The sequence below is a fragment of the Ostrinia furnacalis genome, unplaced genomic scaffold (genome assembly GCF_004193835.3).
Source record: "Ostrinia furnacalis isolate ACB-3 unplaced genomic scaffold, ASM419383v2 OfSCF7173, whole genome shotgun sequence".
In the NCBI taxonomy this organism is placed as follows: Eukaryota; Metazoa; Arthropoda; class Insecta; order Lepidoptera; family Crambidae; genus Ostrinia; species Ostrinia furnacalis.
This window is the reverse complement of record NW_021137412.1, coordinates 829,508-846,504: the sequence shown is the minus strand read 5'-3', so window position 1 is coordinate 846,504 and position 16,997 is coordinate 829,508. Positions and strand designations below refer to the sequence as shown.

Here is a 16,997-nt window from a genome sequence, read left to right as displayed (position 1 = left end):
GGGTCTTAAGTTACCGATTCGTCTTTATTCGGCTGTGACCACTGTAACGCAGCAAAAACTATAGCTTCCGCTCTCGCTTCAGCAATCGCCACCACCTGTGAATGTAGCAGTCCTAGAAAAGTGAAAAATGTCCCTTGTAGGGGGCATGCAGTGGCTCTAGGCATTCTATGAATTATGGAACAGCGTGGAATCATGTACAGCATAAAATGTGGGGTCCATGAATTCGGTATTTGAAATCGAGGTAGACATTTTTAGTGTCCTGCCACGATGGATGGATGGGTAGGTTTAGCATTTCTTAGACTGCTGTATGATACTTATGGTGGGTAACATAACATTACAGCTGGATGTCTTTCGTAAGGGCATAGGATTTGTAAATCATCGGTATTTACGTATTTATTAAATTTACGAATTCTAGTCGTTGCGAGTTAGGATTGGACACTGCAAGCTTTCCTACTAGATTTTCAGAAAAGTTGTATGATTACTTATTTCAATTTCCATCATCTAAGTGTGCCATATTAGACGCCTAAATTGTCTAATTGCCTAAATAGCCATGGCAGTTGTCTAACACCACTACCAGGCTTGATCTTAGTTGGTAAAGCAGTCACTAGATTGGGTGAGCAAACTATCTTAACAGTAACTTTCAGATGACTTTAACCTCTGAAAACTTGTTTAAAATCTTAATAGAATATCGGAAAGTACATGATTTCCTTTCAAAATATTTTGCGTTTATGAATGAATCATTTCCTATTTGCGACTACTATCACAGTTGGAATCTCCCAATGTTCCCACAAGTGATAATTTACATGTTAACACACACATAACCGAATAACTAAGTGACACGACTGTATAAAATTATAATAATACCGTCGTGCATGGAGCGCCATGTCTTAGAAATGTCATATTTATGCAAAAACCTTGGGAAGCGTTTAGGTGATAGCAGAACAAGCTGTGCTACTGGATAGTAATTTTGTCTTGAAGATAGTTTAATAATCAACAATTGCAATTCAAATAGAATAAGTAATGAGACGGAACGAAAGGTACCTGGATGGAGTCACATGATCCATTGGCTCGAGGTAGACGCTCTCGATCCATGTGTCTGGATTTTAAACTCAGTGATTTTTCCACATTTTCTGTGATGATGTTATCACTGTGGAAAACATCAAACAGAACAGAAGACCAAAGTTTGGTTTTGTCCTGTTTTGTGTGGTAGTTTTGCTGGTTCGGGGGGCTGAAAAATTTACCCATATTTCCTGAAAATGAAGGATGTAGGTCCCTAGTTACTATCCTACTCAATTTAATTGATCTCAGTTTATTGTTTTCTTTTTAGACTTCGAGTAACTCGGCACAAAATTCATCTATTTTCTACCAAAGCTTCAGATTTCATCATAATATTAAAGGAGCTACCATATTTTCTCCTTTCTCTGTGTGATACGTAGAAGTAATTCCACCCTCAGTCACGTAGCAAAATGTCCCATCGAGCTATTGATTTATTTTCTTAGCCTTCAGCAAAACCTTTCATATGTAATTTCCCGGCATATACTAGCTATTAATATACAGGGTGTTGCGTCAGCCGTGCATTTTCACACGCCGCTGCATTATTTATGGTAAAAGGTAGTATCGTGGAATATATGAACTTTTTTGTATTAAAGCCCTCTTTTGTAGAATTTAAAATACACTGGATTATAACAAACGACATCGAATCTTTCTGCGTGATGCCAAATTGGCCAATATTCTGTTCTCTGCAGTGAAAATACCTAAGTGTCGTATTTTTTCTTGTTTTCAGTTAGAATAAAAGATAATATGCACTCCCCATTTATTGTAGAATATAATCTATGACTAATGTTTTGTATGCTTACCAAAATGATTTTACTGCTCATACTTCCTGTGATTTAAGTGTAAATTATGTATCTTAACAAAAATGCTTTATAATATTGTAAAAAAAAAATTTTTCCTGAAAAAATCCCCTCGTATTTTCCGGAATTATATTTTTAAATAATATTTTACACCCTGTATGTCCCGACATATCGCGATAAATATTACAGGCCCGCCATTCGTGCATTTCGCACACTGCCGCCGTCTGCATTATGTATGGTGAAGCCCCGAGCTTTTCCGTGCTTTCCTCGCTTTTCGAGCTTTACCACAGACCACCCGTTAGACTGGTTCAGGTAGAATAACCGACTTTTAATAGCTTTTTATTTATAATGAAAGACAGAATTGGATCTTGAATAGCGCAAGGAAGTAATTGGAAAATGAATATTTTAATACACGTAATAGCCGTAACATTTTATGCAATGTGGTACAGTCAGCATGAAATGTGGTAAGACCACTGCTTCAGACGCAGAGATCCCGGGTTCGATTCCCAGTGGGGGCAGATTTTTCTGTTCGGTTTGGTTGGTGGTAGGGCTTGTTCTAAGCCCGCCTGGCTAGCTACCACCATCTTACCTAAGTCTGTCTCCATAACAACAATGTTAACAGCATTGTTGTGTTCCGACAGTTAGAGGTAAGATAGCCAGTTCCTGCGTGGTTGATGATTCCGGGTGAAGCTCGTTTCCACCTTCGGCCTGATCATCACTTACCATCAGGTGAGATACAGGCCAAGAGCTTCCTCGTTGTGGATAAGAAAAAAAATTTGACACTGTATAAGGTCGTCAAAAAGTCGACGACAATACCTTATTTAACAAAGACGTATTGCGAACTTTTTGGCTACTTAGGATGTCACGAGCTATTTGACGCTGACTGTAAGCTTACTTTACACAACCTTATGACTACACAACCTTATGCTAATTGTAACAAAGACGTATTGCGATTTGCGAACTTTTTGGCTACTTTGTGTGTCACGAACTATTGACGCTCACTGTACTTACCTTAGGCGGCTCTTGCTGAACCTTAATCCATATTATGAACCATCATCATCATCATCTCATTATTATCATCCGTAAGCTATATGCGACTGTAAAGTCAGCTGATTTTAGTCCATGGGTGTCTTCTGCTTTATTGGTGACTGAGTTTCTTCCGCCACTTCTTCTCAGCACCAGCCCATAATGTTGTCCCGAAGTGGTGGTAGGGCAAGCTATATTTGGGACGTGTCTAAGCGCCCTGGAAAGGGACTAAGTACTGAATAATTGATTTGATTTGATTTGATATTCATCATCATCATCTTAGCCATAGGACGTCCACTGCTGAACATAGGCCTCCTCCAATGCTTTCCATGTCGCCAGGTTTGATTTGACATTAATCTCGATTGATTAAAAGTCTATGATCCTTTTTAAAGTCTCGAATGATTAAAGATATACAAAATGTACTTCCTTGACAGGCATAAAGGTTTATCTGCCATAAAGTATGTTTCTTTCACCTTCTAATTACCGTAGTCAATTGAATATTAAATATATGAATATGTGCAACAATAAATTAGTACAACTGGCAATAAGTTGTGTTATTTAACCGGTCGCTTTAATTCAAACAAGTTGGGGTAAAGTATGTGCATATTTACGGCCTTGTACTGGGGTTTAGTGATGTCAACATGACTTCGTATCGATATATCGATATTTTTATTACCGTATTTGTATCGATTACACAGTATTTAAACTGCTTCATAAGTCGAAATTAATCTAACTTAAGATCATGATTGGCTGAAATTATTTTCAGTCATAATATATAAATTGCGAGACTCATTTGTATATCTTAATCCCGTTTTTGAAGTTTTTGCTTGCAATCTCAACCAGAAAGTTTACATGTAATCCCAGAATTCCTTGCCCCGTTTATCGATATTTTAAACATCGATACCATGGACGTCCCTACCCGGTGCGGTATTCTCATAATTTAGCTGCGACATGCGTACGCGCCGCTTCCAAGCTTCTACGGTGTTGTAGGGTGTCCACTGTCCGTGCTAGTTAGTGTACTGCAATAATTAAGGACCAATAAATAGCGGTAGTGTTTTGTTTACATTAAAGTTTTGCATTTTGTAGCTCACTTTGTTTCTTTTTTAGATTTTACAATTTAAATAAAGGTTAAAATATCACTCAAATAAAAAACTAGTCTATGTATTAGATTTCAGGATCTGTCATTCCATCTGTTGTAAAGAAAAATCATTTTGGAAAGTAGTAAAACTATAAAACTTTCTCATGCGTGGAGTTGTTGATAAATTCATATTATAACTCTTAATATTTTAATTACAACTCACGCTTAGCTATAACAATGAAAAAGCCACATGTGTAGGTATTAAAAGTAATTTACTACATCGCATAATTTCCCCTACAAAATTTTCAATTTCCAATACAATGTTGTTATCATCATTTAATGACTTCAACTCTATCGTATTCAGTCCATTGATTGTGAACATTGTGTCTTATCTTGGGGCAACGCTCCCATACAGCCCCCCCATGCCCCCAACTATGCAGTATGCAAATATGTAGGTACCCTCATTTAGCCAACCTGTCTTTACCGTGTTTTACTCGTGTAGATCGCCAGATAGCGTCCCATTGGAGTCAGCATTATCGTTACTTATAGTCCAGCCACTGGTTCCCAACCTTATGGCCCCTTGAAGTAAAATCCTTGACGAATATCAGGGGACAGAGCTGCTACAAAAAAAAAACCTTATGGCCCACCTGGTAATTTAAAAGCAGCTTACGCCCCTCTAGTAACTTCGTTTGGTTAGGAGGTATTTGGGTATTAAAAAAAAATGCTGCATGTAATAACTACTGCTTGATAATATTCAAATCAAATATTTTGTGAGCACTGTAGCACCTAATGAAGAAAGGGGTAATGGAGTAGGATGATTGGCTCTTTGTGATTTCACCATTATTGTAATTTGAATAAGAGTTGAATTTAACTCCAGGAATTAAAGATTTTAATTGTTTAATTAATAAAGCAATAAACTCTGCCTTCATTCTGCGCTACATCTTAAGTTAATTCAGATTTAATTGCACCTATCTCTCTCCATTTAGGTATTTGAGCAATTTTTTAACTATGATAATGATACATCTATTGAAAGACAGACAATTACAACTAAGAATATGGCTACATCTTGAAAGAAATGTACGATTTAAGAGTCAATGCTAGTTGAGTTTGTAATTTGTATGCACGATAGCTAATTTCTATTCGCTTGTGGACATGTATTATTATGTGTACTCGTTACTTTAAATTGCTTAGACTTTATAACTACAAAGTTATGCTCGTTCTCCGGGTTTGTTTATAAATACCTGTTATTCAATACCACCCAGCCCCCCAGAGGTGGCACCCCCATTGAGCACCACAACTGTAGATGTCACATCACTAATTACTAATTAAAATAATATATTAAATTCGCGTACAACTTGTACTCGATAAATTGCCACAATGTGAGCCTTGGGCGTTTCTTAATAGTACGCAGGTTTGTGTTCTTTTATATTTATTTTTAAAACCGTTTAATGTTAATTAACTAGTGATTTATTATGGTTTTTAGCGTCCAGCTATTAGTAATTCATACATTTTTACTTTTTTCTGTCCTTAAGCGGAGATACGAGTAATGTGTAGTCAAATAAGTCTGCTTGGTCAATTTTTTAATCTGGCATAGTTTCCTGACATTTTTTAAAATTTATTTTGGTTTGGGATTTAAATAAAAGTGGCCATGTTTTTTTAATGTATTGCACGTTATTGTTATTTACAGATTTTAGTGAGTCTTATGTTTCAGGAGTAGTTTTAATTGATACAAGATGATTGTTTGCCCATGTATTTTTCTTTTTCCTCTGTTTTTCTTGTGTACTTTGCAATTATTAACTCTGTTATTTTTATTTTAGTGCAACTTTGTTTCACATCTCTCAAGCCTAGATCAGGTTCTATCGTCCAAAGTAAAAATTACAAGTTCTGTAATAGATTTACCGCGACCATTTAGATAAAAACAGATAATTTATGCGTGCCAGGAATTTTCCAGGGTTATTAGACCTGGAAACAAAAACACGTTACCTCACCCTAAGGCGTACAATTTACGCATTAAACATTATATACCTATGCAGTTTTATAAATGTCGAGAGGCACATTAGGTTATACACTGTAGGATCTTATGCAGTTAAGATAAGGTGCTGTTTTGTTTAAAAATGTAAAGTTTGATGTGCTGTAGAGGTCTATCGAGTTGGAGCGTACCCTGATGGGATCCTGATAGCTTTCATTCAAACGTTTTGCGTTATATGTAGATTGTAGAGTCGAAAGCACATTAGGCTTATAGTTATACATTTTCGTTGCCCAAGCGCAACTATTAGGGCTCTTTTACATTGCGACTTTTTGTAGCGATACAAACACGATAAAGTCGCGTTGCAGCTTCGATACAGTCTCAAAACACGCGATACTAAAAGCAGCGATACAATTATAATGCAGTCGTGTGTCTGTAAGCTCCCTTATATCTACAAAATATGTCAGTGTTTAGCTAAAAAATACACAGCTCTGCAAAAGTTCTGGATGCTTTAGCAGCGAATGTACTGTCACTAGTAAAAATTGTCCACAAGTACTAAATGGAATGTGGTCCTTCTTTCTTCCCTCCACAATTTACTGTGATTTTTATTATACCTGGACAAGATAACATCTGGTGATTCTGGTGTACAGTAACCAACGTCAGACTAAACATTTTTATTGCATAATATCACTTATTACAACGGTTTAAGACAGTGTGTCGCTTAACATGCCGTCGTGTGTACAATTGAATAAGTTCATAGTTATTTTACACCTCATTTCGTTTGAAATGTAAGTTATTTGCATTAGCAACTTAAATTATAGCGCTGATGTACTTAAATAATGGTGTAATGTGAACATAGTCATGTGTTTAAAATGCTACTTCTATGTAAATTTTTGTGTAATAGTCGTTTTATCGAAGTGCGATCTTTAAGTCTTTTCAAGAGTAATCAACAATAGTTTTAATGATTTTAACAAATATGTGCCGTCTGATAACGTTTAGAAACATACATTTTGTTGTGTTGTTTTTTTGTTTTTGCCACATCCTAATATCATCATAATAAAAATACGAGGGTTAAAAAACAACTATCTTCTTAAACATGATACAAGAACATAGAGTCCATTCGATAAATATTAACAATAAAGTAGAGTAACAGGCGTGTAATAATTTATAAGAATCGTCAAATCTTTGGCTCTCTCAAAACTGCCAAAAAGTGACAGCTACAATGAAAAGGACGGAGACTGATCCATTCTTCTGTCTTTTTGTTTATTTTTTTTTTCAATAATTTAAAAACTACATAAGTTGGGAATCAAACCTACGACTTTTCGCTTGCCGGGCGACTACTCTTCCATCTGAGCTACTTAGACACTGGATGAATATTTTTGTTTTATTTCAACGTTATGTTAGTTATGTGTGTATCATAATAATGGCTTGGTAGATACGTGCTATCCACATCCTCTATCGGTCTATCAAACCCAGTTCTAACTGGAAGAGATGCATATCAATATTGGTCTGCGTGTGGTCTTCACGATCGCTTTGTTTCGGGTTGTCACGTGCAATCGAATTAACGATGTGTAATGTCACTTTGTCTACGGATACCAGTGTTTCTTATAAAGCACATTAGGCGTAACATACCTCATTTGTTGCGGAATAAAACCTAATTTTGCAGTGTTGATAGGAATTTTTGACGCTTGATATATCTCTCGTAGAGCACAAAATAGAAATGCGTAGAGTTTAAACAAAAGCCTTTAAATACCCTTCTCAAAAGCTTTTCATTAGTTTCATCCGAATATTACTTCAATTACATAGCCCCAAAACGAATACAGTTAAATAGTTTGTGGCATAATTATTTGTAAACGTCCATGACTTCTTTATTGGCGCTCTAATTATGCATGCTTATTAGGTAAGTCGACTGACAATACAATACGAGCCAAAGTGAAGCCGCAAATTAGCATTTCGATATTATTTGGCCTCCGATTTGTTTATAAATATTTATAAAGCATTAAAAAGCTAGACTATTAATCTACCTGTATAAGTAATCCTACTAATCTTTAGTCACAAGTCCGTAAAGTATCAAGTAGAAACGGTCCCAGTATACGAAGCGATAATCACTCCGTATACGAAAGTCACAGCACTATGAAATCCGATGGACACAGTGGATTTCTTTTGATAATCTTTATTAGTATTTGACAGGTGACGACGCGCACTGAATAGCAAAATCAACCGTGAGCGCAGGTCACGACCACTTTGATGCTCGCTGACCGATTTTTTTGTTCTTCGCCGACAAGCTGTCTTTGGGTTTACATAATAATTGTCACGATACTAATAAATTGTCGAATTCTCCATAATAGAACTGGGTTACGTGTTATGCTGCGACTCGATGAATACCAATCGAAATATCAAAGTATAATAAAACGCAGGTCCCCCATATTCTTTGGTTCGGACTTTCACCACCGTGGGAATCTCCACATTTTGTGCATTGTCAAAAAATTGTTCATTCAATTTGCTCCGTCCACAATCTCATGATCATTATTAAGATTCCGAGGTGAAAAGTTGATGACCATAGTAATTTACTTAGTTACTTCACGTCAACAATAATAATAAGACCATGTTCTTATTAACTTTGTAAAGCTGAAGTACAACCTGACGTATTTCTCCGTTAATGTAGAGCAAAATCTAGATGGTTCCAGAAATATAAGTTGGTTCGTTTCAGCCAATTGACATCCACGTCTGGACAAGTCCTCCCTCAAGGATTTCCGCAACGACTAGTCCTGGACCAGAAACACTGGACCAGATATTTAAGTGCATCAAACAGACCTATATGGGATGTCACGCATCATGGCCCTAGGGAAAACATTCCTGAATGGAATGGAGTTTGAGGAATTTGTCACAATTATCCTAATACCGCTGACGGGCAGATGGCCTCTGGAGATAAGCGATTTGGAAACTTAAGCCAGATTCCGATGTGGCAGGGCCGTATTTCACAGTTGCGGGTGCTACGGGGCCCCTGACCTTTGGACTTGGTCAGTGCAAGCGCATAATTTCTGTCTCTTTGAATGTCAATGTGGGTCATGCTTGTCACAGGACTTGTAAATATTTTGGAGGTAGAGTCAGGCTATATTGCACGGGAATATAATAGTCTGTAGCTACTTCTGAGTTCATTCAGTAAATCAATATTACACTCATTTTCTTTTGAAACGTTTTACTTAAAAAAACTTTATTTCCGTAATAATGTTAATAATTATTTCATATTAAGTTGGCATCTTATATTATGACAAGACGTGAACAGATCAACAACAATGATCTTGATAGTTTCATAAGAATAATAAGCTTTGCCTAGTCCACAAAATTCCACACCTAAAAGCCATCACTGCTTATACTTTGTAGTTCAAAATATGTATACTTATTAACTCATGTTCATAATCTTCTTACTCGGGGCCCCAGGGCTATAAATCCCCCGAATACGGTCCTGCGGCACAGCTGCACAAATCAAATTAGCAAGGAATTCGGCCGGCATTGTTTTCCTAATCTGATCCGAGGACCTCGGCAGGACGATATACACAAGCAAAGCTATAAATTATTAATCAAGAACAGGTGTAGGTTTGGAGTGTCTGAGGCTGTAGTCTCCTATACAGGGTGTCCCTATAAGTAGTGTCAAGAGGTAGGTAGAGCATCAAAAAGACTACCTCTGGGCTTTTGCTTGACACTACTTATTGGGACACCCAGTATACGCCGTAATCTGCGTCACAATACTTATTATAGAAATGTACTGTTATTGCCTCCTTCAGACGTTGACGTCGACGTATGCACACTTTGGACGCGCGTCGATAGGAACGTTTGACGTAGACATCGTAGTCGCCGCGTTTAACTTATGCAACAAAAATGAATGTGAAATATTTTCCATATTTGGAAGATTCCGATCTTTGACGTCTATAGCCATTCGTTCTTTGCACTGCATCGGACGATAATAAAGGCAAATTGATAAAGTAATTGGAAGACTATGTACGCTATCACCTTTGATGACGTCTTTGGAAAGTTTGACGTCTTCTGTTTGTTTACAGACTTTACTTTATTTATCTTAATGTTCAATTAAGCCGTTATAACTAGCGACTTTGATTTTTATGAAACAGAGACTCTTCTCTTTGTTGTGGTTGTAATTTTCGGATAGATCCAGTTTATTCTGTATCCTATTTATTGATACCGTTTGATAGATCTCATACATAAAGCACTTTCAGGATCAGTAACTAGTTTTTTGATATCTTGTATAGTTTAGAAATAATCGAGTGAGATCACTTATCGTTTCCACCCTGTATATTATTTACTTTCATAGCTATTCATATTAAACACAACCTTTTGACATTGTCTAGTAGTTGTACAGCAATCAGTCTTTGGATCGTCCTTGCCTCCAGAATTGAGCATAATAATTGAAAGATCGTCCACTGTCACGCGGCGGGCGGGTGACCGCGGAATGCAGCTGCCATCCGATTGATTCCTAGTCGCTATGCCGGCTGGCTTTAGGGTTTCAGTGTGGAGTATTAAAATCCTTTGAGCGTCTTCTGTTTTTGTCGTACTGGTTGCTGCAACTTAAGTCACATCTTTAGTTTCAGACTTATTGAAACTTTTTTGAGGTAAGTCCTGTGCCTTTGTTTTGTGTCGTCGTTTTGAAGATTTGTGTGGTAATTTGACACAATAAAAATATGTTTGGAGTCTTAAAAGATGTAAATTAACTTGGCCAGCTTAAAAATTGGATGGTTTTTACTTACGCGTAACATACTTACTCTATACGATAGCAATAAAGCAAAATACTATAGGTTTATTTTTATTTTTGGGGAACTTTCGAGTAGAGAAATATATGTATAAGAAGGTACTATGACGAATTCGACACAATCTGTCTACAGAACTTTGCCATTCATGTAAATAGTTGCGCTTGACCAATTCCTAGCATCACCATTAACTTGTTGACTCACAGCAATACATATTCCATATAGTTTCTATATCGCAGCGACACTGTCCACTGACTTCTAACCTCAAATTGTCAGCTTGTTTGCTGACTCACTAATCGCAGTATAAGTGATCCAAGGTTGATCCTAGTGATATCTATTTTAGAGCTATCTATTTGGGAAAGTTTCCATTACTTTGACAGATTATTATAGTATTTTTATTTTTAAAATAAAATGACCAGACTAAACTTGTACCCTTTTAGAGGCGATAATAGACCAATGGTGTCAGTGTCAGGTCAGATCCGAGGAACGCGGGTTCGAATCCCGCTGCGCATTTGGACTTTTGCGGGGAACCCCCTCGTAACTCGGTACACTCGATTTTGGGAGAAGACAATCTACTATGCAACTGTTGTAATCACTTGTTCATTTTTCACAATTTTTAGCATTGGAAGACGTTTCAGTTTATCAAATTTACGATTTTTTTAACTTTCTCGTGTTATCTACTCGTGCAAAGTGTTAGTATTTTATTTAAAGCTTAGTTATCTATTTGCATATTAGCTGTCTGAATTTCGGAATTCCGCCTATATCACAACTCATAAAAGTATTATCGCATTATTAAACGCGTGAACCACGCCTTAATTTACGACTCGGAACCAAAATCGATGGCTCCTACGTATAAGGGCGAAACTGCCGCTTACGCCTTTTTCCAATTATTTAAGCAATGATTTCACTTTGCTCTAATCTATAACATCAGTAAGAAAAAATTTTTTTTTTCCATTAGATACAAAATAAAATTTTAGGCAAATAGGCGTATGTGGAAAACTACGCCACGTATAAAGCCCAATCATACGATTCGTCAATCTATACGAGTAGTTGCTTACATAAACATATATTTTTTATAATCCAAATCTTAAATAAAGCCATGAAAATATTTAGCAAATTGTTTTATTTATAAATTATGACACATTATATAGTTATTTAATTTTTAGCGTTAAGAGTCGCATCTCAAACTAATTTGAAAATTATAAATAACTTGAAAAAATCGAACTGCCTAAGGCATCGTGGGTTCAATTCCCGCCTTAGGCAATTCGATTTTTTCAAGTTATTTATATTTTTTAAAAATATGACACATTATGTTAAAAGACCTAACTAAATCTCGAGCACAGAATATGGGCGTATTTGCGTTAAAACGTAAAACGGTACATTAAACGACTTTTTCTAACTGATTTATTATTGATATAGCACATGATAACAATTAAAATAATTACATGCATAAATAAAGAGAGTAATCGCTTAAAATATTATATTTACGTTGTCATTTAAGTCTATTTACGTTGAACAATATACATGAAATTATAGTAATATGCCGACGTAAAAGGGCAATGCGTAAAATCTCAAAATATATAAGAAAATTATAAAAATTGATAACAGCAGTAGCAAAAGCATTACATGTTAAGGCTAAATGTGAAATTTCATTAAATTCGTTTTAGTAGGTCAGAAGATATGACCCAAAAATATGGTTCTGGCCACTAAAATGGCTCTCCTGTAAAATTTACTTTTTTCACTTACGCCAGTATACGTAGGAGCCATCGAAATCGCAATGCAGTAAATTTTTATCGTATTTTATCGGATGCCTTTGTACCGATCGATGATTAATTTCGTCATCGGTAATCGGTAGCTGATCGTGGCGAATAGTTGGGCGGTGACTAATTTGTTTTACATTGACGATTTGCTTTTTGGCATTGACGGTAGTTACATAAGTCACTAAATGGCGCAAAACAAGGTCTTGTTTTGTCTTATGGTGGTACTTTTCAATTACTTATTTTTTTTCCTTTACTTTAGTTGGATAATTTGTCTTTTGAAGTAACCTTTTGTCTCTTATAGTCTTAGTTAATTTTCATTTAATTTTATCATCAGTCGATTTCTAGAAATAAGTCGATTGTTTTTATTCTAAGTGTTCCAAGTTCTAGAGTTGTAGGCTAGTCATATTAGTCTGTTCCAAATAGATTTTGACTTTATAATCACCATTTTTTGTATTTGTTATATCTCTATTAACTTCTCTATCTTCCATTAAATTACAAAATGTACTTACTACAATATTCTCTGTATCTTTTCCGTCTGCCATGCTTGCCTAATCGTCCAACCTTGGCGTGCTTGGCATACCACGATGACATTAACCACTACGCTCCTGAGCCCATTCAAAACATTTGTATGGACAATTCGAGCAATTAGGCAATGTAGGATAATACGGTTAGTTAGAGCATTTACCTCAAAGCTGGTTTTATTAAAGTAGCAGTCTGTTATTTTGTATGATTCTGTTCGAAACTAGTATTTGACAATAGTGTTGATTGGGTTGAATTTTATTTGTTGCAAAATCGTTACAGCACATTAATGTAATCAAATCTATTAAGTGACAGTCAAGTAACTAGGTACCAGATATTTAGAAGTGAGGAGAGGCCTTTGTCCAGAAGTGGACGTCATTTTAGCTGAAACGATCCAACAAACGCAAAAGTGGTTCTTTAAGAATCAGTGAAATAATTTTCATAATCAATCTAAAGCTCTACAACAATAGAAAGCGTATAAAATTGTATAACTAAAGAAAGTTCTCAAGGTAAACAAAAGCTAACTTGCGATCCAACATGCCCAAACTTGGACGCCTGATACAAAGCATGTCAGTGCGTAGGCGCTTTAGCATAAAACTCGCGTTAGGTCAGTTTGCGACCTGGTTAACTTTCAACTCGGAATTTGCGGATATTCAACATAGACTACAGGTACAGTCGACAACATAGACTGCATCTTTGTTGCAAATTCGCACCTATTACAATCTGCTAAGATGCCTGTGTTCAGTTTTTTTGATCTAAGACGCTTCTAACATGTAGATGGGGGAGTTGCCTTATGAAGCCTATCCAATAGGCTGTTTTTTGCAGCTTCTATATTTTTAACGTTGCCATCTCTAAATTAAATATTTTTCAAATCAGACTTACATCTTTGTGACTTTGTGGCAAATTCGCATCTATTACAATCATCTTAGGTGCCATAATGTTCAGTTTCATATGCCGTTTTTGGTACCTAACACGCTTCTAACATTTAGCTGGGGACTTGCTTAGCCTCACCAATAGGCACTTTAATTTATACCCTTGTCGCAGCTTCTTTATTTTAGGGTTGCCGTCTCCAAATTTTAAAATATTTTACATCTGGTATCTACTATCTAACTGGACGCACTATAAGATCAAAAACAGGTCAACTATAATGCACACTGACAGTCGGCCAATAACAAAAAAAATTGTTAGAGCTTTCAATTAAATCTTGCCGTTAGCTTTTTCTTTCTTTTATGGCCTTGTCACAGTATTAAGAAAAGGTTAGGCAAAAGTTTAAAAATTAAGCTCTGTAATACCTAGTCACCTTGTAATTAATTTAATTTTAGCTATTGCAAATAATATGTTTTTTCGATTATAATTAATAGTAAAAATTTATGTATGATGAATAGACAGATTGTCTAAGTCAACAAGTTTTGTGAGCTGTTTTATTTCAAGTGTTATCTGATTACAATAAACAAATTGAATAGCTGTAGGTGCTAAGATTATGACGTATAGCCACCTGACGCTGTCACGTATACATTCTTGTTCATTAGGTGTAATAAAATGGTGTTTATCTACATCGTAAATGTTGTATATTTCCTCGGAAACGCGTGACTGTCTGCTAATGATAACTTTTTTTGGGATCATATTATAATTGTCGTTTAATAATTATTATTAAACGACAAAAGAGACAATAATAAGAAATCATCATGCAATTTATTACTCTTATAATACCTAATCACAGAAGAAGAGAAGATTAGTCTTGAACTTGTGGACTAAATTTATTAATGTTTTTGTTACAGAGGTGACGCAGCTAGAAGACCCGAGGCTAGAATGGCTCAGCATCCAGGAGGCCATGTTGAGGGACTACCTCCACACGGCCCAAGAGGCGCTGGAGGTGAGTGTTTGAATCATACTTAAATAAATACTAGTTAAACTAGTTTAGATTATCTCTCCAAAGAGAACAATGGACTGACGGTAAAAGGTTTGAGGGCATGAATGCCTGCCTTAAAATAAGGGACCTAAGACTAGAATCTAAACAACAAAATTTGTAAATTGATAAAATTTTGACTACATAGGTGTATTAAGAGATCTAACTAGAAAAAGAAGTGTATTCACTTGTGAATTCCACCAGTATGAGCAAATTGCAAATCTATAAAAAAGACAGATCACAAATACCCCTAGAGTGTAATCAGTGTAATATTAAACCGTTCCTACGTAAAGATAAATGTTCATGTTAATAGGCCTATTAATTGAATAAATAGCTGGACTATAACTACACACAAAGTATTACTATCGCCAATCGTTAAGAGCTGACAAATTATTACGTGGCTTTCCAACGATTACGTGTACGGCCACTGTATGTCTCCGATAGTGTCGAAGAGGCCTATGCTTCACAGGTCGTAGCAATTTCCGTTTCTAATAACACATCTTATCCCCTAGGTCACGATCTCATGGGAAACCCTCAATATGATAATGTTTTCTAACGTCATTAGCAGTGTAGACGTATCTAATTTCAGTAATATGCCTTTGACCGTTAAATTGTGCTTCTAAATTACACTCACCATTACCGATCGGTTAGATATTACTTCCTAAGTTCCATTCATTATTGTAATGACTAAATTTAGCATCTTCATTAACTTTAGTAGCTATACTAATTTCAGTACCAGCCACATGATTCTGACCCTTATAAGTTGCTTTCAAATCAAATTCAAGTCCACTTATCGGGCCCATCTGATTTCTAATACAAAATTTCAACTGTTCAACTTCGTGGCTACCAATAATCATTTTGATCTTTTATCATCTAATCGCCAAATTAAAAAGGCACCTCCAAACTATTGTTACGGACTTAAAACCATCAGCGTGGCTTCTGACTTGTTCATTATGACTCGGTTTAATAAATTGAAGGCAACTCAAGTTGGTAGCAAGATAACATCGCCACTGATGGGTTCATTCTGATTCTACTTTTGTTATATGTCACAGTCGAGATAGTGTTGCTTGCTTATTGTAGCCACTTTGTAGTTCGGTGGGAACGAAATTTTAGTAGCAGTGTTGTTGTTGTTTATGTTTTTATTTGGATCCCTAAATTGTACTTAGTTACCACAAATCTGGCTTTGATCAATACCAAATGTTATTATTTATTAACTGAGCATAACTTACGTAACGTTTAGATTTTACTCATAAAGTTACTCCACAGGAGTTTTTAACAATGAAAATGGCATCACATAAAGTTACTGGTGAACACAACAATGCATTTTACTGCCTCGAAATCTAAACTGAGGTTCCTCAATTAGAGAGCGATATTATCAAATTAAACAGCAATTTTATCTATAATTAATGTACTCAAAAGCACATTAAATGATCAGCGGGCTTCTACCAGATAACAGAGGAATGCGATGGACCGATAGCACCAGATAAGAGATAGTGCGAAGTGGCAAGTAGTATTGTTTGGATGGGGCATACGATGGGAAATTTACGATCAGAAATAAGGGCACTCTGGTTTTTAGAAAGTGGGAAAGATAGCCATGTTATTAAAGACATCGTAAAGACTAAACTATGTTATTATTTCTTTATCTTCTCATATTGGAACAACGAAGTTGAAAACAGTGACGTATTTCTAGTTATCTTTGCTACAAAGTTTCTTTCGGAAAGATAATGAAAATACAACTAATTATTATAATTTTCAGGATTTTCCCTTGTTTAAAATAACACAAATGGGAGTTGATACTGTACGCACCGTTATTCTTATCAATTAATGAACAATTACTCAATATCTCTGATCCTTCTCCAAAAGGTCGGATCATTAGCAAACTTAGTTGCAAAGAACAAGTCCCTTACTGAAACTTATAGCGCTGATAACCTTGACGGAACCCAGTATTAATTAACAAAGAGATACATTCAATAAAGTTTAGAATTTGTTGCCTGAGATAAGAGGAAGGGCGAGGTATCATTGATGATACAATGCTAAAGGTGATGATTGAGGAAACTGATTGTAAACAAATTGAAGGAAAGTTAAATACTGTAGAAGTCCTTGTGTGAATTTGCATTATTCTACGCATT

General features: G+C 35.8%; 1 protein-coding gene across 1 annotated transcript in view; it reads left to right on the top strand.

The window, feature by feature from the left end:
• Positions 1-15,491, top strand: part of LOC114363570 (protein WWC2-like) — a 30,581-nt gene extending 15,090 nt beyond the window's left edge. The window contains exons 3-4 of the mRNA XM_028319327.1: positions 14,741-14,835; positions 15,381-15,491. Coding sequence (XP_028175128.1) covers positions 14,741-14,835; positions 15,381-15,491 — 206 coding nt within the window. The remainder of the gene's footprint in view (positions 1-14,740; positions 14,836-15,380) is intronic.
• The last annotated feature ends 1,506 nt before the right edge of the window (positions 15,492-16,997 follow it).